This window comes from Bufo bufo, chromosome 3 (assembly GCF_905171765.1).
Source record: "Bufo bufo chromosome 3, aBufBuf1.1, whole genome shotgun sequence".
Taxonomy (NCBI): Eukaryota; Metazoa; Chordata; class Amphibia; order Anura; family Bufonidae; genus Bufo; species Bufo bufo.
The window spans coordinates 596,037,754-596,063,468 of NC_053391.1; the positions used below are offsets into that span (position 1 = coordinate 596,037,754).

Genomic DNA, 25,715 nt, shown 5'->3' on the forward strand with positions numbered 1-25,715 from the left:
CCACCACAGCCGGCTCGGCAGGTCCTAGGTCTCTGGGAATGAACATCCCGACCACATAATCACGGTGAGGAGGGCTGTTAAAAGTTTAGTCTTAGATTACCCCTTTAAGAGGCATCTGTCGCATCTCTTGCAAACCATGCGCCAGAAAGTGAAGTCTACACCGCGTAGACTTCAGCTATAACTTACGCCACTTTCTAGCATGTTCTAGTAACTCAGGCGGGTCGTGTGAAGCCCCGGCCCTCTCACTAAGGCTCATCCTTTTTCTAATCACTTTAGAAAAGTGTTGAGAAGGTCAAAAAGTTGCAAAATATAGTGCAAATATAGTGTGCGCCATTATTTGCTATGTTTTTTACACCACAATAGTGGCATAAACACTTTAGTAAATGCCCCTCAATGACGTACACAGCCAAGAGAGGCCTGGGGACAACTCTGGGATTGTCCATGGGTGGTCCAGCCAGAGGTCTGAGTTGAATTCAATTGAACATCTCAATGGAGAGACCTGAAAATGGCTGTCCACCTACAGTCCCCATCTAACCTGACAGAGCTTGGGAGGATCTGCAGAGGAGATTGGCAGAAAATACCAAAATCCAGGTGTGCAAACCTTGTGGCATCATACCCAAGAAGTCTGGGGGCAACCAAGTCCGGAGTAAAGGATCTGAATACTTGTGTCAATGCGAGGTCTTAGTTTTACCTTTTCAATAAATTAACAAAGATTTCGGACTTTCTGTTATCACCTTCTATTTATGGGGGATCGGGTGCAGGATAGCACAAGACAGTAATAATAACATGAAAAAAGTGAAAGGGTCTGAAGACTTTCCAAATGTATTGTATAATCCGGCATGGAGAGCATTATAATGGCTGATACTACATATACTCCGGCATGCAGAGCATTATAATGGCTGATACTACATGTACTCATTATAGTGGCTGATACCACATATACTCCGGCATGCAGAGCATTATAGTGGCTGATACTACATGTACTCCGGCATGCAGAGTATTATAGTGACTGATACTACACATAATACTCCAGCATGCAGAGTATTATAGTGACTGATACTACACATGCTCCAGCAGGCAGAGTATTATAATGGCAGTACACCGGCGGGTCAGCTCTGCTCGGGCACGCTGTGAGTCACAATGACTCGGTGTCACGTAATGTGTTGTACACAGCGTGTGATGTCAGCCTGACTGGAAGAGGCAATCCCACAATGCTCGTCTGTCTGCAGCTCCCCCTCCCGCCAGAACAATGAGATCACCGCTGACTGAGAGCCATACCTGGGAACGTACCATAGTTACAATTAGGAGGGGGGAAACCTGCTCAGCGTACAGTAACAGACTACACAGCATCTACCCTCCACCCCCCTACAACCCATTCATCCGGGCTCCCAAGCGGAAGAGGAATTACCTCCCGCCTTCTCCTAGCAGCACGTCACCATGGCAGTGACGTCACTCCTTACGCTGACGTCAAGCAAAGGCCTACCGGACGTCGTACTAGGTGTACCCCCTGCGCGGATGAGGGCGCTCTGTCCCGCCTGGACTCGGCCCCGCTGGGTTTGGCAGTTTCTCGGTTCCGTGTGTGGGACTTTGTGAGGTTCTTCCTGTGACGGGATCCGAAGAGGAGGCGGCTCCCCTGGGGACCCGAGACGTTCACCCCGGTGATTGGCTGGAGCGGCTCCCTGAGCTGTGAGTTCAGAGGACGCAGGTAATTAAAGCAAAACAGCCGCCTGGACGGAGGAGGAGCGGAGAGCACCTGGCCGGGGGACGGGGAGCCGGCCGGAGGCTTCCTGGGGCTCGGCGCCCCCTCCGGAGCACTTCTCCGCCCGCTCTCCATGTGCTGGCGGTGCAGCAGAGCTGGCTTTGTGCTCACTGATCAGGGCCAGGTGTGCTGCAGGAGCCTTTAACCCTTTGGTGGCGGCAGGACCTGTGCAGCACTCCCTGCGGATAATAAAAAGTTCTTTGGCGTCCACTTTATTAATATTTTATTGCCCCTTTCCCCCCCATTGGTCAGTAGTGGTATTACCAGGTAGCGGGGTGTCCCACCAGTGCTGGACTATGGCCTTACTGCCTGATCAGCGGGGGTCTGACTGCCAGCCCCCTCCCCCTAAACTTCTGACCTGAACTCCATTCACTTGAGATCTCAGAGTTACTATCCTGGTGATATCAGAGTTCTGATCGTTATGGCAGAACTTCGCATCTTTGAATGGTTGATTTCAGTTTCCCTGAGGGCGGACGCTCCGTGTGTGCGGTGGAAAGGCCCCGTTCACATTCACAACAGCATCCGATCCACATTTTGTTGCAGATCTGATGCCGACCCATTCATTCCAATAGGGGCGCGAAAGATGCGCCGTCCACCGGCATGCCAAAAGGACGGAATATGCCATATTCACGTCCGTTTTGCAGATAAGGGTAGGGCATTTCTACAGGAGTAAAAAAATAAAATAAATGCGCCATGCTTGTGGACCGCAAAACACATTGGGGCGTTACATTGATCTCCAGAGAACGGAGGTGGGGACATCCAGGCTGAGGGATCACGTGTTCTAGGTACAGCGGGGGGCTAGGATATCCTCTCGTATGCCCCCACCGATACGGTCGTTAATAACTTGACATATTTGTTTTAGCCCCAGCTTTTCTTTCGGGGGACGGGTACACGGGCAGATCTCCCGCGTAGCACCCCTGATTATGTGCCGATTTGTCCTGATTCTTCGGCAGATTTCATCCTAGGCTTTGCAAAGGGTGACATCCGCGGAGGAAATCTGCGTTATTTAAAGGGGTCGTCCAGTTTCTTGATTTTATCTATCCGCAGGACAGGTCATCAGTATGAGATTGGTGGGGGTCTGCAGCCCCGCGATCAGCTGTTTGAAGAGGGGCACCCGCGCCGCAGAGTCCTTCCAGCTTTTCCTGCTCACTTGAATGGGATGAACGGCTGTAATTACCCTGCACAGCTACCCCTGTGTTGTGGATGGAGGTCTTGGGACGATCCCTTTAATCACTAGGCCTTCTGAGGGAATCGCCAGTATTTTAACAAGTGGCACTCTCCGTTTCTTTTATGTGGCTGTCGGCCGTGGCTTGCTCGCTCCCCACACATCCTCCAGGGTAGCTGTGCTTCTCTGTAACAGGCATTTCAGTTATTACATTTAAATTTTATGTCAATCTGAAGTTTAGAAGACATTGGCAATTGCATAAATAACAATACCCTGATATACGGGTACATTATAAGATAGTAAGTGGAGTCCGTGCGGCAGGAGCGAGGCCGGGATTTACAGCCATCTATGTTGATATTTTTATTTTTTTTTACAAGCAAGAATATAGACGTTTGGGAGTTGCGAGAGGACCGGTCACCTCTCCCGACATGCCATGTCAGGAGCTACTTGCATTCCCAATGAAATAACAATTGTGGGTCATCATTTCTTATATCTCTCTTGTGCTGCCTCTCTGTTATTCCTACTAGAAGTTTATGAGGGAATTGCCAGCAGTCTGCAGTGTAGGTCCAGATGGGTGTTACCATTCGGGGGTGTCCCTGCACAGTCTGACACTGATTGGACTTTATTGCAGACTGCTAGCAATTCATAAACTTCTAGAAGGAATAATAGAGGAATGGCACAACATAGCCATATAAATAGATGCTCATTGGGAGACCAGACAACGTGGAGCAAGACAAAAAAATACTTTTTTTACTTGTGATTTGTAGTGTCTTTTTTCGTGGGAAATCCAGTCATTGTGGGGAATTCCTGCCTATGAGTAGATTAGTCATCTATAGAAAGAGAAGAGACAACGATGGCATCTCCCGTCCCCACTGCCCCACGCTAGGAGACATCTGGTGGATTTTCCGTGGCGTTGCACTGGGGAGCTGTGAGTTTCTGCTGATGTAGCAGGAAAGTGATGATCTGACATTGTGGTCACATTGAGTCATCGTCTGACTGTACGGCATGCTGCCAGTGGAAGGTTCCTTGTAAGTCTTGTGAGCCCCAATCACACCACGGTGATGAACGGCGTCACACGGGCGTTTTTAGAAATAATTGAAGTCCATGGGGCTGTCAAAATAGGACGTGTTCTTAATTTTTTTTGGCCATACGGACCCCATTGAAATTAATAGGACAGTTTTTAAAGGGGTTTTCCAAGATATAACTGATGACCTATTCTCTGGATAGGTCATCAGTATCTGATCGGTGGGGATCTGACCCCCGGGACCCCTGCCCATCAGCTGTTTGAGAAGGCAGTGGAGGTCGCAGTAGGGCCATGGCCAGTGACGACACGTTCATCAGTCACATGGCCCAGGAGCAGCTTAGCCCCACAAAAGTGAATGAGGCTGAGCGTGACACCAAGTACAGCCGCTATACAATGTATGGCGCTATGCTCACAGGAGCGCCGGTGCCTTCTCAAACAGCTGATCGGCGGGGGTCCCGGGTATCAAATACTGATGACCTATCCAGAAGATAGCATGTCCCCAATATACCTGTCCTATAGGGCTGTGTCCTTTAATTGTGTTTAAAAAAGGATTTTATAGATATGTAAATCAGCCTGGTAAGGAGCCCAAGGGGCTGTACTAACCTTCTTGGAGCCCAGCCAAGCCCCCTTGTGAAGGAGCCCTGCGCCCGCCGAATCTCCTCCTCACAGTTAGATTGCCGTAATCTCGTGATGTGCAGTGCCGGTATAGTGTTCCTTCCCTGTGCTGGCATCAGCCTCGGGGAAGGAACTGCGGATCGCGAGATTACAGCAATCTAACTGTGAAGAAAGGAGGAGATTCGGAGGACGCAGGCGGTGCTGGGCTCCTTCACAGGGGGCGTGGCTGGGCTCCAAGAAGGTTAGTACAGCCCCTTGGGCTCCTTAGGCCTCTTTCACACTTGCGTTTTCCGGATCCGTCGTGTACTCCATTTGCCGGAGGTGCCCGTCGGATCCGTAACACCGCAAGTGAACTGAAAGCATTTGAAGACTGATCCGTCTTCAAAATGCGTTCAGTGTTACTATGGCAGCCAGGACGCTATTAAAGTCTTGGTTGCCATAGTAGTAGTGGGGAGCTGGGGAGCAGTATACTTACCGTCCATGCGCGTGGGGCGCCCTGACGTCACTCTGAAGCGCCCCGGGAGCCGCACGGATGGTAAGTATACTGCTCCCCCGCTCCTCACTACACTTTACCATGGTAAACAGGACCTTAGCGTCCCGGCAGCCATGGTAACCATTCAGAAAAAGCTAAACGTCGGATCCGGTAATGCGCCGAAACGACGTTTAGCTTAAGGCCGGATCCGGATTAATGCCTTTCAATAGGCATTAATATCGGATCCGGCCTTGCGGCAAGTGTTCAGAATTTTTGACTGGAGCAAAAAGCACAGCATGCTGCGGTATTTTCTCCGGCCAAAAAACGTTCGGTTCCGGAACTGAAGACATCCTGATGCATCCTGAACGGATTTCTCTCCATTCAGAATGCATGGGGATAATCCTGATCAGGATTCTTCCGGCATAGAGCCCCGACGACGGAACTCTATGCCGGAACACAACAACACAAGTGTGAAAGAGCCCAGGCTGATTTATATCTATAAAATCATTTTTTAAACACAATAAAAGGACACAGCTTTATGGGACAGGTATATTGCGGACATGCTAGCGGCGATCTAGCCGTGCATGTCCGCAGCTCTATAAGCTAAAACGAGGTGACAGAATCCCTTTAAAGTGATTAAGTAGTTAAAGGGGTTATCCAAGTAATGGGGGGGGGGGGGGACATTATAAAACTCATCAGGACTTACATATACATTAGTTAAGATTGATTTCTTTAAAAAAGAAAACTCCTACTTACACCTTTGCATGGTTCTGTTATTCTTGCTTTGTTTACAAGCTGTGGGGGCGTGTAACAACAATGACTGAGCTCTGCCTCATGAATATTTGTGGGCGTGAATAATCAGCCTTTCCCCGCCCCCTGCACTGCACAACCTTGCATACAAACAGTCACATGATCATCTTCTAGCTCACACAGGCATAAGATCTGCACTACATACATCACACCTCTTAGGTCCCATTCACACCAGCGCTATTTATTTCGTTCTTCTCATCTAATGGAGCAGAATAAGGGAAGTGCTGGATCAGGCACGTAAGGCTGGGTTTTGTCATATGCTCAACATACACAACAGATGCCATACTGTGACATCCATCACCATGGAGCTCCATTGTGTAAAAAAAAAAAAAGTACTCTTTTTGAGGACTCTGCAGGATGTGAAAGTGTAGTGTACCACGTTTTTCTATCCTGCAAATCCAGCAAAAAAAAAACATGTAGGCTAACGTATCTTTTTTAATTTTATTTTTTATTTTACAGATATACATATCATTTATTTACCGATCTATAGCACTATATGCACATTTATATTACATCGGTAAATATATATTCATATACATATATATACAGGGGTGTGGAAATCCTACAGCAGTTTCGAACCTGCAGTTTCGGGCGCCGAGCAGGTAGTTTGTTCAGTAGCTTAGCCCTGCTGCGGGCAAGTAGCAGGGCTGAGATGGCTTTGTTTACCGGAGCAGTGGACGCAGTGGAGAGGCGTTCCCATGGTGATGGGGATGCTTGAAGTTAAAATATAACATCGGATTGAAGAAAACTCAGATCCGATGGTATATTCTAAACCCGAGGTGTTCCCATGGTGATGGGGATGCACCTCTGACGGCGCTGCCATCCGCGGCACCTGAGGCGTTAATTGCGCGGACGGCGGCTCCCTGTCAGAGGTTGGGTGCGAGAATGTTTCTACAATGTTTGCATTGGTGGGCAGTGCGCCCCCTCCCCGGTAAAATCATTGGTGGGCATGAGGGACAAGTAGATCGAGCCCCTGCTTTAGCCCTGATTATAGATGGTGTGTGTGCGTGTATATATGTATAAAAAGCGCCATTCATTCCATAGCGCTGTACATATGAGAAGAGGTATACATACATAATACAGACAATTGCACTAATCATAAACAAGACGAGTTAATATATATAGCAAATAACGAGGCAGCACTTCCAGCTTTTGGTGACAGGGTGACGACCCCAAAACTTTATTCCCATAAAGTTTTGGGGTAGTCACCCTGTCACCAAAAGCTGGAAGTGCTGCCTCGTTATTTGCTAAGTACGTATCGTGGAGGAGAAGCCTACCTCTTTGAGGAATTGCACCCAGTGCATGTGGTCTGACTGTGCTGCTGCGATATTTGTTTTATATATATATATATATATATATGTTTCCTTGTTGAGGGGAGTTGGGTTGTTTCGATACCAAAACTTTGAAAAAAAGTATTGCGATAATCGATACCACACGAAATAAATAAAACACTAAAAAAGCCACGTGCATTCCGCATTTTATGGAAAGTCCGGCCCATAGTAGAACAGTCCTATCCTATTTTTTGGGGAGACAAGGTGACAAAAAAAAAATGGCGAATCGCGCGGTTTTTATTTATTTTTTTTCTGTTACGGCGCTCACCGCGTTGGACATTTTTGAAATATTTTAATTTTTTGGACGTGATATGTTTATTTATTTATTGTTTATATATTTTATATGTAAAATTGGGAAAGGGGGTGATTTATACTTAATATTTTTGTGTGTTTTTTTATTTTTGTGTTTTAATTTTTTTACAGTTTATTTAATAACTATTTCCCCCCCTTAGGGGCTAGAACCTGGGATATTTTAATCCCTTGTCTATTCACCCTAATAGAGCTCTATTAGGGTGAAAATAACTTCACGCTCTCCCTGCTGCCCTGTGCATAGTGCACATGGCAGCCAGGGCTTCAGTAGCATCCTGGCTGCCATGGCAACCGATCAGAGCCACTGCACCACCAATGAGGAGAGGAGGGGGCACACTGCGCCACCAATGATTTTAATACTGGGGGGGGGTTGAGGGGAGGGGACGAACTGCGCCACCAATTATTTTAATACTGGGGGGAGTCTTTGGTCCCGCTAAAAGGGCGATTTATAATACTGGGGCCACAAAAGGGGCAATTTACATTGTCTATACTGGGGGGCACTATGGGGACCATTATATATACTGATGGTATTGCAGGGTTTGGGATAAAAAAAAATATATATATATATATATATATATATATATATATATATATATATATATATATATATATATATATATATATATATATTATAATTCATCAATTTTTAACAGCCAACAAAAACTGATGCAAAACAGCCAGAAAATTGCTGCACACACTAATGCAAAATGGCCATGAAAAACTGACAAAAGTCTTGGGGCGCCTTCACGTCACTCCTACAGGAGTTAAATCCATAGGCATTGCTAAAACCGCTTTTGGGAAGGCTTCCTACAAGATTTTGGAGTGTGCCTGTGGGAATTTTTGCCCATTCATCTAGAAGAACATTTGTGAGGTCAGATATTGATGTTGGAGGAGCGGATGTGGCTTGTAGTCTCTGTCCTAGGTCATCCCAAAGGTGTTGGATGGGGTTAAGGTCGGGGCTTTGTTCGGCCAGTCAGGGTCTTCCACACCAAACTCGCCCAACCCTGCTTTTACGGACCTTGCTCTGTGCACTGGCGTAGTGTAGGGAGGAGCGAAACCTGTTTTATGGTCCATGGTAGCGGAATCCAGAACGGAATTCTTAGATAACCCGAACTTGAAACACAAGTTCGCTCAACACTAGTGTAGAGTCATTCTGGAGCAGAAAAGGGCCTTTCCCAAACTGTCCCCACAAAGTTGGAAGCATATAGTTCTCCAAAGCGTCTTGATATGGTGAAGTGTTAAGATTTCCCCTCACTGAAACTTCGGGGCCTAGACCAACCCCTGAAATACAACCCATAGCATTATCCCTGCTCCACGGAGCTTTACAGTTGGCACAGTGCAGTCAGGCAGGTCACCTTCTCCTGGCATTTGCCACACCCAGACTCGACGATCATACTGCCAGAAACCCATGCCATGAAGCTCCCGGCACAGGTTTTGCCCGAGGAGGTTTGGACTCTAGAGTTGTGGAGTCAGCAGAGCGTTGGTGTCTTTTATGTGCTACGCACCTCAGCAGTCGATGACCCCACTATTTACATGGTCTCCACTTTGATTTGCGGTGGTTCCTAAATGCTTCCACTTTGTAGTAATACCACTGATTGTGGAATATCTAGAAGGGAAGAAATTTCATGATGACCACACTGGAATTCAGTGAGCTCTTTAGAATGAGCCATTCTTCCACAAATGTTTGTAAAGGCAGACAGCATGGCTAGAGGCTGGATGTTATACACCTGTGGCAATGGGACTGAATGGAACACCTGAATTAAATGATTAAGAGGTGTTACTTTTAGCCATATAGTGTATATATAGCTTCCCAGTGTAGACCATCTTCTAAGCTAAACAGCCTGGACTCCAGCCTGATACACTGCAGCAATCACAGGAGAGAGAGTTTTGGCAGTGTCTTGATCAGAATGAGTGTGGGTCCCAGAGCTTAGATTGCATATCCTAGGAATGACGTGGGAATATCCCTTTATATGTTGTAAATGGTGATACCGGCTGACAAACCTGTGAGCTACATACCACTTACTCACTGACATGTATTACTTGTCATCAGGAGAGTAGCTAAAGGCTCATGGGCCCTGGTGCCAGAGTTCAGCTTGGGCCCCCCTTCCCTCAGTGCTTTGTGGCCAGGGAAGCACGTAGACTTTATGCTGCATGAGGCAAAAATTTTAACTGTGCGCGTGTCGTCGTCGTCGTCCCCCCCCCCCCATGCCAAATTCTTGACCTAACTAGTGTTGAGCGAACTTGTGTTTTAAGTTCGGCGTCTTAAGTTCGGGTTATTGAAGAATCATGTTATGGATTCCGCTACCACGGACCATAACGGAATTTAGAATCCATAACGTGATTCTTCGATAACCTGAACTTTAGACGCCAAACTTAAAACACAAGTTCGCTCAACACTGGACCTAACCCCTTCCCTTCAGCCTGAGGTGTAATCTGACCAGCTGTCACTTTCTATAATAGCGGTGTCATCTTATGTGGCACAAGGGTCTTTGGGCCCCCTCAGGCTCCATGGCCCGGTAGTGACTGCTATCACCAGAAAAGACCTCTCCAAGCCCCGGACTACATGGGGAATTTTTAGCATCACCCCTGCTTGATCAAGTGACGGCTGCAGTCTATCAGGTGGCATACAGCTGGGTTCGGGTTTTAACCCTCCACTGGGTTTTCCGTCATAGGTGTACCTTGGAATCCCTGAAAACTGTATTCATTTGTATAGCGCTTCAGATCCATTACCCTCAGCAAGGCGATCTAACTCCAGAGGATTCTTCTTCAGACTCGCTTTGATCTGTTTTCTGTATTTTTGCAGTGTAAAATGCAGTATGAGCTCAGCCTTAAAGGGGTTGTCCCATTACAAATGCTTATCCCCTTCCAACTGGATAGGAAATAAATGTCTAATTGTGGAGAAACATAAAGATCAAGTGCTCGGCTGTCTCCAGCAGTCCCATAGACTTGCATGGAGCAGCAGCATGCAGGTGTGATCAACACTACATTCGAGTGGGAAACAAAAAATAAGTAGGCATACCATAAAAAGGTGCAATCCGTGTAAGGCTGGGTTCACATCACGTTTTTCACATCCATTTAACATATACATAAAAGCATACATTAAACGGAAGCCTCAGACTGATGCCATACAGTGGCATCCGTTCACCATAGAGTTCCATTGTTAAAAATATATACATATACACACTTTTTTACCATTGTAAAAAGAAAAGTGTACTTTCTTTTACTGGACTCTGCCGGATACAAGGACGTGGTGTGCTGTGTTTGTGTGTATACATCAGACAGAGGCATAAAACGTGATGTGAACCCTCCCTAAGGGCTCATGCACACAAACAGGTGCCATATGGCCGATGCAGACTGATACAGCCCCGTTCAACTTCAATGGGTCCGTGATCTGTCTGCACAGCAAAAAAATAGAGCATGTTCTATTTTTTTTGCGCGGACCGAAATGCTAAAGAAGCACTCATTAGTCCTTCCGCTCCATATCTTCCAAATTGCGGACCCATTCAAGTGAACGGGTCTGCATCTGTGATATGGTGTGCAAATGTTTGCAGGCCGCAATACGGCCTCAGCCAGCACATGTTTGTGTGCACGAGCCCACAGCCTGATAACATAACCATCTACTGATTTATACATGACATCAAAGCATCATAAATTAGACAAATCTAACGGCAGCGCAGAGGGGGGAGACCAACACCGGGGTAAAAAGCCGTTCTTAGTAAATGTGTCCCACACTGCATCCCAGCTTGCTGCATATGGTGCTGTGTAGCTGCAGACCCCTGTCCACCACCAAAAGTTCCCTATAGTGATCACTTGAAGTGGCATTTATCATGTAAAGAAAGTTAATACAAACCACGTACTAATGTACTGTGATTGTCCATATTGCTTCCTTTGCTGGCTGGATTAATTTTTCTATCACATTATACACTGCTCGTTTCCATGGTTACAGACCACCCTGCAATCCATCAGTGGTGGTCGTGCTTGCACAATATAGGAAAAAGCACCAGCCTATGTGTGCTCCCATGGTCCCGACCACCAGCGAGGCTGACTCTTTCTCCTATAGTGTGCAAGCACAACCACCACTTATGGATTGCAGGGTGGTCTGTAACCATGGAAACAAGCAGTGTATAATGTGATGGAAAAATGAATGAAGCCAGCAAAGGAAGCAATATGGACAATCACAATACATTAGCAAGTGCCTTGTATTAATTCCTCTACATGATAAATGCTACTTACTGAAGTCAGACAACCCCTTTAAGCATCCAAACTCAACCTCGGAGCCGTGGAAGAAGCTGATCCAGTCTCCTGTGGACAAACGGCTGCGTTATTTACTTGGGAAGGAGATGGCACGTGGGAAGATGTGGGAGGTGGTGTGATGCTTCGGGCAATGTTCTGCTTGGAAACCTTGGTTTATGGCATTCCTTCCTATATTTTGGCCGGTTACACTTACCTAAATATTGTTGCAGGTAACATTATTTCCTAATCTCAATGGCCTCTTGCCGCGTTACAGAAATGTTCTAGATTAGAGATTGGTCGAGCATATGTGGAATGTGCTGGACGATTTATGGAGACTCCACCCTTGTAACTTACAGCTTGGACTTTCTTTAGACATCATGTGGAGTCCATAACGTGATGGGTCAGAGCTGTTTTGGCCAACATGAAGGGGATCTACACTAAAAAACCCAGAGGAAGCTGCATTACTGCACGCCTTTTTCTTCCATGTGTGAAACCATCATTTTACGTAATATATGTAGCAATAAGTAAAACCAGAATCCTGGCGATATGTCACTGAATGAAGAAATAAACGTCTCCAGCGAAGCCATTTTACCACGATTATAGGAAGCATATATATATATATATATATACAGTGATGGCTAACCTCTGGCAGTCCAGCTGTGGTGAAACTACAACTCCCAGCATGCTCCATTCATTTCCATGGCGTTCTGAGAACAGCCAAGCAAGTGTGCATCTTGGGAGTTGTAGTTTTGCCACAGACGGAGTGCCAGAGGTTAGCCATTACAGATGTATAATAATAAGAAAACTGCATGACTAGCAATTCCCTAACGTTGTGCTGTAGCCGAGTACAGCGCTATGGAATGAATTGCGCTTTAATAATAAATATGTGTTTATGCTCTTTGTACTTCTAGAATGCTTTTGAATGAGACAGTTTTTTGTCATTTAAAAAAAATATATATATATTTCTTTTTTTTTACAACTGTGAAAATCACACAAAAAGGCAACAAAGTTGTGAAGAAAAGCCTCTTGTGAAATTGCACTTCTACTTTTACATGGACATTCGTGTGAAGGCAGAGCACTGACCTGCTGCTGTGGTCTCTATATCCAAGTGCACTCTCCAGGGCTCGTGAATTTTCTGTTAAGTGCAACCGTAGAACCCCTCTCAGACCGGAAAGCAATGGTCAGGGGGCTAGGCAAGGTGCAAAAGTAAAAAAAAAAAAGACTCGCTTGCTTAGAGCGCACTGGATCCAGCATCAATCTTCCGCTTCTAGTTCCCACTGGATGGGTAGTGTGTGATGTCTACAATCGATGGTCTCGGCGGTGACCTGTGCAGGATTGGCACGTGACTACGGCGTTTCCCAGACATCAAGAGGAATGGCAGGACCAATCGTGGATGCTCTGACCTGCAACACACATCCACATGAGCGCCCATGGGGCAGCATAAAGTAGTGACCCACATCAGGGACATCAAACCTTTTTACGATGCTACCGTGGTGTAGAAAAAAGTTGCAAATGACAGCTCACACCATATTTTCGACTTTGCACTTCTCATGACACTTTTCCAAAAATGGCAAAAAAAAAAGGTGGTTCTTAGCAGAAGGGGGAGGGGCCTCCACAGCCAAATAATTAGTATAATTTACCCCCAAAAAGTGGGGTGATAGCTGGTGTAGAATAGAACTTCTGGCGCACAGACTGCCTAGAAATGCACCAAATTTATTAGGAGGCTTGTGCCGACAAACCTTGTACTAAGGCTGGCATTTTCTGTACCAGTCTTACTGCATCTACCCCATTGATTTCAGTGGTCTGTCATGTATGAGCTAAGAGTGGTTGCTGAGAACCAGCAGTATAATCATAGTGGCGGCTGTTCTCTCCTTAGTCTTCTCCCTACGATAAAAATGGCCACCATGTGTAGGTGGGCCAGGAGAGCAGGACTCTTCTCAGGCAGCTGTGACTCCCAGCGCGGCCTCTGACAATTAGACACCAGGTTCTCAGCCACCACTTACTTTTATCTAGAGAGGAGTTCATTGATTCGGATTGATTTTGTCCCATCAGCAGGACTTCTGCAATACCAAGCACAGCCAATATCAAATGGTCGGCGCTGTGCTTGGTGAGCTGCAAGGAGGCTACGGCGCTCATTGGAGCTTCGTTGAGCGCCGTAGCTTCCTCAAATGGCTGATTGGTGGGGGTTGCTAGGAGTCAGACCCCTGCTGATCCTGAAGACAGGCTATCAACAAGAAAATCCCGGAGAACCCCTTTAAATGAATAAAATGGTGGTCACTATGGAATAAGTGACATTAAAGGGGTTGTGGAAAGTTTAAAGGTTATGCCCTCCCCACAGGATAGGGGATAACTATCTGATTGGTAGGGGTTTGACTGCTGGGACCATGCCTATCCCATCTGGTGTAGCGGGGGGCACATGTGCTGTACTGAGATGTCTTTACCAGTCCCATAGAGAATGAATGGGTTAGCAGCCCACATTCTCGACCTGTTCTTCATTTACATGGGGGAATGGGACTCCGTTCTTGGGTTCGGTGGGGTCCCTGCAGTCAGGCTGCCACCAGTCAGATAGGTATCCCCTAGCCTGACAATAGGGACAACTTTTAAACGTGGCATGAGCAGTTGAATGGGATCAGACGGTCATTGATCACTCCTCATACTTTTGATTTTAATTTGGAATAGAATAGGACATGTGTTGTCGGTAGCTTTTTCTTTAACAATCATGTCTTGTCTCTCTGCTACAGCTTATTATGGAAGAGGTTTCTAAGAAAACGGACAATTCAGAGACCGTACATACCATTTCTTTCCCAGCTTCAGCTTTCCAGACATCACATCTGGCTCAACAGGTAAGATCCTCCTCGATAGGTCATCAGTATCTGATCGGTGGTGGTCTAATCCCCGACGCTCCTGCCGATCAGCTGTTTAAAGAGGCTGCTGTGCTCTGGAGAGTTCTGCAGATTCTTTCTGGGCCAGTGACGTCACGTTCATCGGTCACATGGCCTAGTTGCAGCTCAGTCCCATTCAAGTGAATGGGCCTGGGCTGCAATACCAAGCACAGCTGCCACGCACTGCACGGTGCTATGAGGAGGCTGCTGAGCTCACTGGAGTGCCGTGGCCTCTTCAAACAGTTTGATGGGGGTGTTGGGTGTCTGACCCCCACTGATCAGATCGGTTCAGTGCATGAATGTTAAGTTCCAACAGGCGAATGGTTGGGGGGGACAACTTTTAACCTCATAACGACTGCCCACTATCTTGATGGCAAACAGTACAGGACCTCAGTCTTCGGCGATGTCATTTGGCATTGTTGTAGTTGAGAGAAGGGTGGGAGGTAATTGTTACCCCTTGAGACTCCATTCTCTTGTGCTAAGAACCAGCTGTAAATAACAGCCTGGGTTTTTAGAACAGACGCGTGATTATAGTGACCCCATCAAAGACCAGGAGGGAGCCAGCGATCTGACATAAAATCCCACTATGGGTTTAATATTTTATGCTCTAAATTGTATAATAAAACATTAAAAAAAAATGCCTGAGGGTTCTTCCAGGTAACAGTATAGCAGTAGTAATAAGTCAGAGTAACTGGACTTGCAAGAAAACAAAAACTCAACTTATTGAACTTTATTTAGTGTGAAATACATTTTAGGCTACTTTCACACCTGCGTTCAGGTGTCCGCTCGTGAGCTCCGTTTGAAGGAGCTCACGAGCGGTACTGAACGCAGCCGTCCAGCCCTGATGTATTCTCAATGGAGGCGGATCCACTGAGAATGCATCCGCCTGCCAGCGCTCAGCCTCCGCTCCGCTCAGTGAGCGGACACCTGAACGCTGCTTGCAGCGTTCGGGTGTCCGCCTGGCCGTGCGGAGGCGAGCGGATCCGTCCAGACTTATAATGGAAGTCAATGGGGACGGATCCGTTTGAAGATGACACAGTATGGCTCAATTTTCAAACGGATCCGTCCCCCATTGACTTTCAATGTAAAGTCTGAACGGATCCGTTTGCATTATCATGAAAAAAAAAAAAAAAAAAAAAAAAAAAAATTTTTATTTTTTATTTTTTTTTTGTTCATGGTTATGCAAACGGATCCGTTCTGAACGGATGCAAGCGTTTGCATTATAGGAGCAGATCCGTCTGTGCAGACACCAGACGGACCCGCTCTGAACGCAAGTGTGAAAGTAGCCTTATTGTGTACACATAAAATAAGAAAAACATCCCATATGTATCGACATGACTGTAGTATCCTCAAGAATTTATGTATGAAGTTTTAGTTTGAAACACCAACTGTATAAAAATTTAACGAAAAAACAGCCAAACTCATCTTTTCCCTATATTTTAGCAGCCCAAAAGATTATTTAAATTACACTTTAATTTATATTTACCCCCGAATAACGCTAAAATATAACATTTGTCCCACATAAAACAAGGCCTCGGGCAGCCAAGTCAATGAAAAAATAAAAAAGTTATGGCTTCTTGAATGCAGACTTGAAAAAAAATGCTTGTCATGAAGGCCTTTTCATGGCCAGGAAGGGGTTAAAGGGAATCGGTCAGTGGGAATTCACTGGTAAACCGGGTACAGTTCCTTGCAGGGCTGGTTCAGCTGACTGCAATGATACATTTCAATTAGGGATTCGTTACTCCATTCTGGATTGTTTGTTTTAATCCATATGCAAATAGAGATGTGGGAGGGGCTGGCAAAGGAAGCAGGAGGAGCAAGGGTGCACAGTGGATTGGTCCCCCGATGCACTTAACTGCTCATTTGCATATGGATTAAAGGTACTTTTTCTCAGAGAAAAAAAAAGTAGCGGATCAGTAATTGAAAGGTATTACATTCAGCTGAGCTAGGCCTACAGTGAATATCTGTGAAATTCCTGGTGGCAGAGTAAGATCTCAGGCAATTATGTGGACAGCTGCGTTGACCACTATTTGAATTCATCAAATATTAGTATTTTTTCTTTACTACAAAATTTTATCATGAATGGTTCTCACAAATATTTTCACATTTTGGCATATTGCATTTTCTTTTTCAGATGGCTCTAAGAGGTACCCCCCTGACGGTTGTGCTGCCTGGAGAACAGCAGATCCAGGTACAAGGTGTTATCCAGACTGCTCAGTCCTCCGTCATCCACTCTCCTCAAGTTGCTGCATCACAGGTAGCTCGCTGACAGGACTCCTCCTCACTGCATCTTATGTGTTTTGACGGTCGTTGACTTGTTTGGTAGCAAATTGTCCAGATATTGAGACATAAGTAAGCCATGTTTTATTTTTTTTAATTTTTTTTTGTAGGCATCGTCACTATCAGATAGTGAAGACTCTCAGGACTCATCTGACAGCATTGACTCCTCAAAAAAAGCCCGTGGCATTTTAGCTCGTCGACCTTCCTATAGGTAAGTGAAAGTAGCAGGCTAAGGATACATGTACACAACCATATGTATTTTGCTGTCTGCAAATACGGATACGTTCCATCCACTTTATTTTTTTTTGGGTGGCCCCATTGGTTTCCGTATTTGAATCATCCGTGGTGTGCATGAGGCCTAAGAAATATATCTTAAAGGGAACCTGTCACCGGGATTTTGTGTATAGAGCTGAGGACATGGGTTGCTAGATGGCCGCTAGCACATCCGCAATACCCAGTCCCCATAGCTCTGTGTGCTTTTATTGTGTAAAAAAACCGATTTGATACTTATGTAAATTAACCTGAGATGAGTCCTGTACATGAGATGAGTCACGTACAGGACTCATCTCAGGTTAATTTACATATGTATCAAATCGGGTTTTTTTTACACAATAAAAGCACACAGAGCTATGGGGACTGGGCATTGCGGATGTGCTAGTGGCCATCTAGCAACCCATGTCCTTAGCTCTATACCCAAAATCCAGGTGACAGGTTCCCTTTAACTCATGTGATGTAGACACTTTCAACACTTCCTATATTGCTTCTGATTCCTTTAACCCTTTTGGCATACTCAAAACTTGGTAATTTTTTATACTTTATTTCCAAACATATCATCTTACAGAAATGGTCAAAATGTTAATATACAAAATAATACACCCCCTTCTCCTACCTCCAGATAGCAGCATAGAAAAGGGGAAGCACAAAACCAAAATCTGCGCAACCCCGAATTTTCCTAAACTGAATTCTCTACTTCATCTTCAAATAAATTTTTGTTGGAAGATTTTGTTACACTGAATAGGTGACATATTTAGATCCTCCTTCAAAAAAGATGATTTTGTTCCTCTAGCAGTTGCATTCATTTTAACAGCTGATCGGCAGTGGTCCTGGATGTTGCACCCCTGCAGATCTGATGACCTATCCTGAAGATAAGTTGTAAACATCTTCTCCTGGATAACGCCTTTAAAATGATCCTTTCCATCTTTGTATATCAAAACTATCAAATTTGCTATTTTGTCATATCCCATAGGCATTTTCAAACAATTCCAAATGCTCACTTAAAGGGGTACTTCTGTAAGAAATGTGTATTATTTATAATTTTTTAAACTCTGCATTAATCGAATTTCTTTATTTTTTTTATTCTTGTTTTATTTTTTATTTTATTTTTTCATTTTGGCAGTACTATACCATTGAAAATTAAATGCAAGATATTGTAATTCTGTATCGGTCAGCACGGAGAGGTATTACTCCTATAGAGCTGGTTGATCCGTTGTTATTTTCCAATACTTGTTAGTAAAACAGTAGGTGTAGGATTTGGATGGCAGTATGACAGCCCAATTCAGTTCTCTAGATAAAAATGTCCACAGAAGAGCATTGCCTTTTAAGGCCTATTGCACACGACCGTATGGCTTTTTCAGTGTTTTGCGATCCGTTTTTCACGGATCCGTTGTTCCGTTTTTTGTTTCCGTTGTGTTTCCGTTTCTGTTCCGTTTTTCCGTTCCGTTTTTCCGTATGGCAAATACAGTATACAGTAATTTCATAGAAAAAATTGGGCTGGGCATAACATTTTCAATAGATGGATCCGCAAAAAACGGAACGGATACGGAAGACATACGGATGCACTTCCGTATGCATTCCGTTTTTTTGCGGACCCATAGACTTTAATGGAGCCACGGAACGTGATTTGCGGCCAAATATAGGACATGTTCTATGTTAAAACGGAACGGAAAAACGGAAACGGAATGCATACGGAACACATTCCGTTTTTTTTTGCGGACCCATTGAAATCAATGGTTCCGTATACGGACCGTATACGGAACGCAAAAAACGGCCAGTAAACGGGAAAAAAAAACGTCCGTGTGCAATAGGCCTAACAGTGTAAGGTGTGGTGTTCTAATTGAGTCACTCACCCCCCTTAGGGCTTATGCACACGACCGTATCTATTTTTTGGTCTGCAAAATACGGATGACATCGTGTTTTTTTTTTGGCAGATCTATTGTAACAATGCCTGTCCTTGTCCACAAAACTGACAAGAATAGGATATGTTCTTTTTTTTTTTTGCGGAACGGACATACAAACACGAAGTGCACATAGAGTAATTTCAGTTTTTTTTTTTTTTCAAGCCCCATTGAAATTAATGGTTCCGTACACAGACTTGTAAAAAAAAACCAGAAGAAAAATAAGTTTGTGTGCATGAGCCCTTACTCTGTGCAGTCGGAGTGAGAAAGTTAAGCAAGTCTGTCTGCGTGCTGTCCGAACAAAGAAGGAAGTTAAAGAATCAGGAAAGGAAGTAGAACACGTGGAGGGACCTCAAAAGGTTATGTAAACCGTCTATTGAACGGATTAGTGTCGCATTGCGCCTCGCAAGGTGTTGCAACCCCACAGTTGCGAAAAAAATCCATCACTGCAGAATTTCTTGGAATTCTGGCAACTTGCGATGGCTGCATTACTGCACAACGATCATTGCTCGCACTACGTCATGACGAGGATCTCTGAGTAGCCTCAGCCTTAGGGCTCATGCACATGACCTTTTTGCGGGTCAGATGCAGAACCATTCTCTTCAGTGGGGCCACAAAAGATGCTGTCTGCACCCGTGTGTCTGTTCCATGGCCCTGCAAAAATATATAACACGTCCTATTCTTCTCCGCATTACGGACAAGGATAGGACTGTTCTATTAGGGGTCGGCCGTTCCGTTCCGCAAAAGGCACACGACCGGTATCCAGAATTGCCAATCCCTGAAGCCTGCAACTTAAAGCTAAGGGGAGCAGAAAACACTGCATCATAGGGTAAAGCATGTAAAATGATTCATTGTGGCTTGTTTTCCTGCACTATAAAGTCTTTTATTTCACACAGGCCAGTTATCTGGAATAAATGTGTAAATGTTTCGCCAATCGCCCAATGAGCGAGCATCAGCTGAAAGCGTCATTGATGTGACCCTCAAGATCTTCATTTCTAGGCTGCAGGTTATGCTGTGAAAACAGGGATCTGCTGCCCAGAAATCATCAACCTGTACGGAGACGGAAGCAATTGCTTGTCCCTGTACAGAGGAGATGATTGCTGCATGCAAATGCAGCTCTCACCCCTCTCATTATCAGGAACTAATGTTTTTTTACGATAATTGACTGGTCAGTCGGCCTGTGTAAAAAGTGCCTTAAGGATATGCCTTCTTTGATGCATACAGGCTTACATTAGGCTCTGTCAACATGTCTATGTGGCAGAACCTCTCGTAATAAGTCAGTATGTCTGTTGGTCAATTGATCTGGTATAGTCATGTAGCTTGAGTTACATCTGAATAGAGCCTTCTCATTACCCACTCGCATTACTTTCAGTGAACCCTCTTTTCTAATTATTATCTATGGTTGTAATACTGCTGATATTTTCTCAAGGCAAATCTTGAAAGATCTCTCTTCTGAAGACACTGGAAAACGAAATGAAGAGGCTGCTGGAGTATCTGCTGCAACCACCACCATATACCAGACCAGCACTGGACAGTATGGTGAGTCCCACTATGGTGCTTTAGTGTCGCATCTAAAAATTCCAATGTATGATATAGAAATAATTGGTAATATTTTATATGCATGCTATTGGCCCTATTATTACGACTTGCAATGTGATTTTTATTTATATTTCACTTGGTTTCCCCTCTAGTAACCATTGGTCCTAATGGAACCTTCCAGCTCGCTACGGCGGCAGATGGGTTACAAGGCTTACAGACATTGGCAATGGCCAATGCTGGTAACCAGCAGGGCACAACTATACTTCAGTATGCACAAACATCGGATGGCCAGCAGATCCTTGTTCCCGGCAACCAAGTGGTTGTACAGAGTAAGTATTTGGAGATTGAATTTTATATCCAGCTGAATTCTGACTGCATTATCCACACGCATGTTTGTGAATTACCTGTGTGTTTCAGCTGCAGCAGGAGATATGCAGACCTATCAGATCCGTACCACTTCAACCACCACCTCACTACCACAGACTGTGGTTATGTCCTCACCCGTTACGCTGACTTGTCCCCCAACGAAGTCAGACGACCCACAACTGAAGCGTGAAATAAGATTAATGAAAAACAGGTAAGAAAAGGCATCCAATACTGTGTGAATTAAAACCGTTTGATCTTTCATCCTTGTGCTGGCTGCAAACTGATGCATTCCTTTTTATGGAGCCACGCACATCCATATTTTTTGTGGATCTTTGACTGTTACACATACCATACCGGAGCCGGACGCTCGGCCTCACTCTCAGCGGGGGCTGCGCTGCTCTATTTTCTCCACTCGAGCTCTTCTTACTTTCTTTGCTCCTGATGAGCTAGTAATAATCTGATGAAACGCGTCGAGCTTTGATAGAAATGAAACCCGTACAAAATAGGATTGTACTGCAAATATTCCTGAAGTCCTCTTTCACACCATGCATATGTATCAAATTGTTTTTTTTTTTACACAATAAAAGCAGACAGAGCTATGGGGACTGGGTATTGTGGATGTGCTAGCGGCCATCTAGCAACCCATGTCCTCAGCTCTATACCCAAAATACCGCTAACAGGTTCCTTTTAAGATGTATAGGCTTGGATTTAATTTTTGTAGGATTTTACAATTTTTTGGTATTATGTATGGATGGTATCAGAGCGTTACACGCTGGGAGAGGGAGGGCTATTGAAGGGATTAAGAACAGCCGTGTTTGAGGCTAAGCAGACGCCCCCCGACTGACGAACCTCAAGCAGCAAAACCTGGGTCGGGCAGCGTGGAGAGTTTAGATTTGTGACATGCTGATTACAAGTGTTACTTTGTGAGTACAATAAACCTGTTTATGGGACATATATGTGAAAGTGCTTCACTATTGTGCGACCCCCTTGGCTTTTATAGGTTTTGGATGAGGGGAGGAATATTTATGTGTACTTGGATCTGATGTATAACCGCATGGTGTGAAAGAAGACTTCAGGAATATTTGCAGTACAATCCTATTTTGTACGAGTTTAATTTCTATCAAAGCTCGACGCGTTTCACCAGATTATTACTAGCTCATCAGGAGCAAAGTTTGGACTTCAAGTGAACTTGACCCACATCACTATATTAGGATCTGCAGCGCAAGGAGTCCAGGCAACGTATCAGAGACTTTTTCTTTTTCTTTCTGGGTTTTGATAGAAATTATACAGATTTTTGAGCCTTACAATATGAGTATTCGCATTAATAAATAGTAATAATAACTGCAAACTGAGTGCCACGAGTTGGCCCTATCTAGGGGGACTGTTATTGACCCCTGCCTTAGAATTGTGGTATAGTGAACCGATTGATCGCCCGTATTGAGTGATCATCACTGATGTTCTATGCACAATTCCTTTGCCCCCCCCCCCCAGAGCGTCTGACTCTAAAATAAATAAGGGGAATATTAGTTTTTTTTACCCCTGTCATTGACTACTTGGTATTACTGTTTTTGACTACTATGAGGGGTTGGATGATTGTTCTTACTGATTTATCCTCCCTCAATTAATACGCAGTACTTTTTGGAGGCAATGCCTGTGATGTTGAAGGCACCCTGCCCATTTTGTGAGTTTTAAATGACCTTCAATAAAGAGTTATTTTCTTTTTAGTATCCTTTCATGCAGTAACTTTTTTATTTAGATACATATTTTCTAAGAACATATTCTTCAGTGGCTTTACCTTTTTAGATCTGAAATATAGAATGCAAGCTGTGATGTGTCTTCTAGATCTGATGGAGGGCTTTTAACCCCAAAACATGTTATGTTTGGACACTTCATCATTATAGAGATTGTCCAATGTCATGATATTGAGGACCTGTGAACAGGATAGGTGATCGGCTGTTTGAAGGGGCTGTGGTGCTTATGGAAGTGCTGCGTCCGCTTCAGTGTTTACCGGGACACCATCTGGACTGTGGAGGTAGTACAGCTTCCTCTCCCATTTAACGGAAAGGGCCAAACAGTTGTGATTACTCCAGACAGCGCTCATATAAAGTTTGAAGAGGACACATCACTCGCGTAATCATCGTGGCTCTTTCAAACAGCTAATCAGTGGGGATGTCAGGAGTTGGATCCCCATCTGTCTGATATTGATGACATTTCCTGAGTATAGGTCATCAATAGCTGTAACATGGACACCCCCTTTATTAAAAGCCTTCTGAACAACATCTTACATCCTGTATGTCTTTCTGACTGTATTCTGAATATTCAGGAGGGTAGCATGTTATGCGGGGGTTTTATTTTTTTTCCCCCTCCAGTTCGAGCATTTTGCAGCAGGTAGGTGGCCACAGTTTGAAGACCACTGATCTGCTGGATATGGAAAAAATAAGCAGTGCTTACTAAATCCAGTCATGGCGAAAGCCACACCAGAGATCTGCAGATTTACAGCATGATCCATTGTGTACAGACTCCATGTTTGGATTCAGCCTAAGCCTCTTTCACATGGGCCATACAATAGTGTCAGGGTCGGTTCAGTGAAAAACTGATGGTTTTGCAAGTTGAATCAGTTTGGTCTGCAGTTGCGTTCAGTGTTAGTTATCGCTGTAATTTTTCACACACACCTGAAAAGAAATTTAAAGGGGTTATCCAACCCCAAATTGCCTGGGCCATCTCACACAGATTGTACTTGCCTCGCTCCCTGGAACACGCATCGCTCCTGATGCCCACACGGCCACAGCTCCATCTCCTCCTCGCGTGGGGTCAAAACATACAGCCTGCTATTGGCTGTCCCACCACTAGGTTTGCACCTGGTATCGAATTATCGATACCCACTCAATACTTTTGTACCGGCATCGATTCGATACCAGACTGCGCAGCCTAGTGCTCTCAGCATGCGACATGTTCCCTCAGCAGCACAGTGCGCCCCCCTCTCTCTCAAAACCCCCAACGTGGGTGCTGAGGAGCCAGGTAAGTACAATCTGTGTGAGGGGCCCGGGCATTTATGGGGCTGGATAACCCCTTTAAGACTTGCACACCATCTCCTATCAACTATCTTAGATGCCATGCATGTGTTGTCAGTTTTTTTTTCTTCACTGTCCTGTGTGAAAACCGGATGGATAGAATGTGCTGTGAATTATTTTTTTCCCTGAGCGGACAGATGCTCAGTGAAAAACAATCCTCGTGCACCTACCTATTGAAATGAATGGGTCTAGGTTCGGTCCGGATGCTGTCCATGTGCAAAACAGAACACGTCAGGATAGAAGGCTTGCTTGTGTGAAATTAGCTTTAGGACGTCCAACTGGTTTTTAATTTTAGGATTGTGTTAAAGTATTTTATTTAATTTTACCTGTCTATTTGCTTTCAGGGAGGCAGCCAGAGAATGCCGGAGAAAGAAGAAAGAATACGTCAAATGCTTGGAAAACAGAGTCGCTGTTCTTGAAAATCAAAACAAAACTTTAATTGAAGAGTTAAAGACTTTAAAAGATTTGTACTGCCATAAAGCAGTGTAAATCACTTTGGCTATCTGTACACACATTTTAGATGAGTTTTTTGTTTTTTGTTTTTTTTCTTTTATACCAAAATTTTCTAAATTTTACAAGAGGCCACAGACGACGCCTTTTTTACCTAGTTTTCACACTATTAAAGAGATAATGAGATACAACATGCCTCCCTATGATAATGGTGTGATCATTTGCTGAACGTTACTTGTAAGCAGAATATACCAAACCAGCCTTTAGGAAGGATCACATTAGCGCTCAGGCTGTGGCTCTCTAAACATTTGACTAAAAGTCTAAGCCAGTAACTGGCACATCATGTTGGGACTCCGAGTCCTAGATTTGAAAGCCATGGTCGTTCCAGGCTGTACTGGTGATAACGCAGAGAACAGAGATTTCACAATGGAACATATTTTCATATGTAAGTTTTTTTTGTTTTTGTTTTTTTTTATCAATTCCAGGTATATTTTTATGTAATTTGTATGTACATATTTTACCTCCTTTCACTTACTTCCAATTACAGGTTAAGGCTTAATTTTGCTCAGAAAAAAAAAATTATAATTTTTACAGTAAAATGCTTATTTCAGCAGGTAATAGTGTAATTATGTTGTTTGTGGTGTTTACTTTATAATATATCCATCAGGGTCTAAAGGGGAATTTCTGACTTTTACTCCTAATTTCCTAGCCGGAACATGCTAAGAATTGATCCAGTTTACTGAAGGTTAGTTATGGAGATGGCCTGGAAGAAAAAGACAAGGTTATGAAATGTGTTCTGATAATTGGCTATTAGGTGTGACTCACATTTCTACAAATAAATGATGTGCGATGTTTACTTCATGTCTACGTGCTTATGTCTAAATAATTTTTATTTTTTTCGTAAAAAAAAAAAAAAAAAAAAGGTTCAGGAAATGGCCTCATTTAATGGTTGGTCATTGGTCACCCTTTGATTCACAGTCAGGACTCAATATGCTGGACTGTATTTCAAATGTAGAGGTCCTAACTGTTCCTATGGGGAAAACCCATTCATGTCCATAATGCAGTGGTCTCTGGATATGCTTTTGTGAATGAGGTTGAAGTGACACCAAGGTTAAAGGTTGTCCAGTTTATTGTAAATAAAGCTCATTGAAACAGACACTCTGTTTTAAGATGCTGTTTGCATTGATCCCATTCTCAAGAGGAGACCAGACCTCTTTTTGGACGTTTTGTAAAAA

The 25,715-nt window shown here is 44.3% G+C and overlaps 2 protein-coding genes across 2 annotated transcripts in view; one reads left to right on the top strand and one right to left on the bottom strand.

Moving 5' to 3' along the window:
* Window positions 1-1,412: 1,412 nt before the first annotated feature.
* Window positions 1,413-25,336, top strand: ATF1 (activating transcription factor 1). The gene is made up of 8 exons (XM_040425903.1): window positions 1,413-1,705; window positions 14,460-14,561; window positions 16,735-16,857; window positions 16,991-17,091; window positions 20,484-20,593; window positions 20,746-20,922; window positions 21,011-21,170; window positions 24,375-25,336. The coding sequence occupies exons 2-8, from the start codon at window positions 14,466-14,468 to the stop codon at window positions 24,517-24,519; spliced, it is 912 nt and encodes a 303-aa protein (XP_040281837.1). The 5' UTR covers window positions 1,413-1,705; window positions 14,460-14,465; the 3' UTR covers window positions 24,520-25,336.
* The window catches only part of LOC120993939 (transmembrane protease serine 12-like), a 48,625-nt gene continuing 48,126 nt past the window's right edge, over window positions 25,217-25,715 (bottom strand). The window contains exon 6 of the mRNA XM_040422400.1: window positions 25,217-25,243. Coding sequence (XP_040278334.1) covers window positions 25,217-25,243 — 27 coding nt within the window. The remainder of the gene's footprint in view (window positions 25,244-25,715) is intronic.

Bases quoted from the DNA above. Each gene is read 5' to 3' on its own strand.
- ATF1 (XM_040425903.1), top strand. From the start codon at position 14,466: ATGGAAGAGGTTTCTAAGAAAACGGACAATTCAGAGACCGTACATACC. The intron at 14,562-16,734 runs GTAAGATCCTCC...TTTCTTTTTCAG, and splicing joins CATCACATCTGGCTCAACAG to ATGGCTCTAAGAGGTACCCC. The intron at 20,594-20,745 runs GTGAGTCCCACT...TTTCCCCTCTAG, and splicing joins GACCAGCACTGGACAGTATG to TAACCATTGGTCCTAATGGA.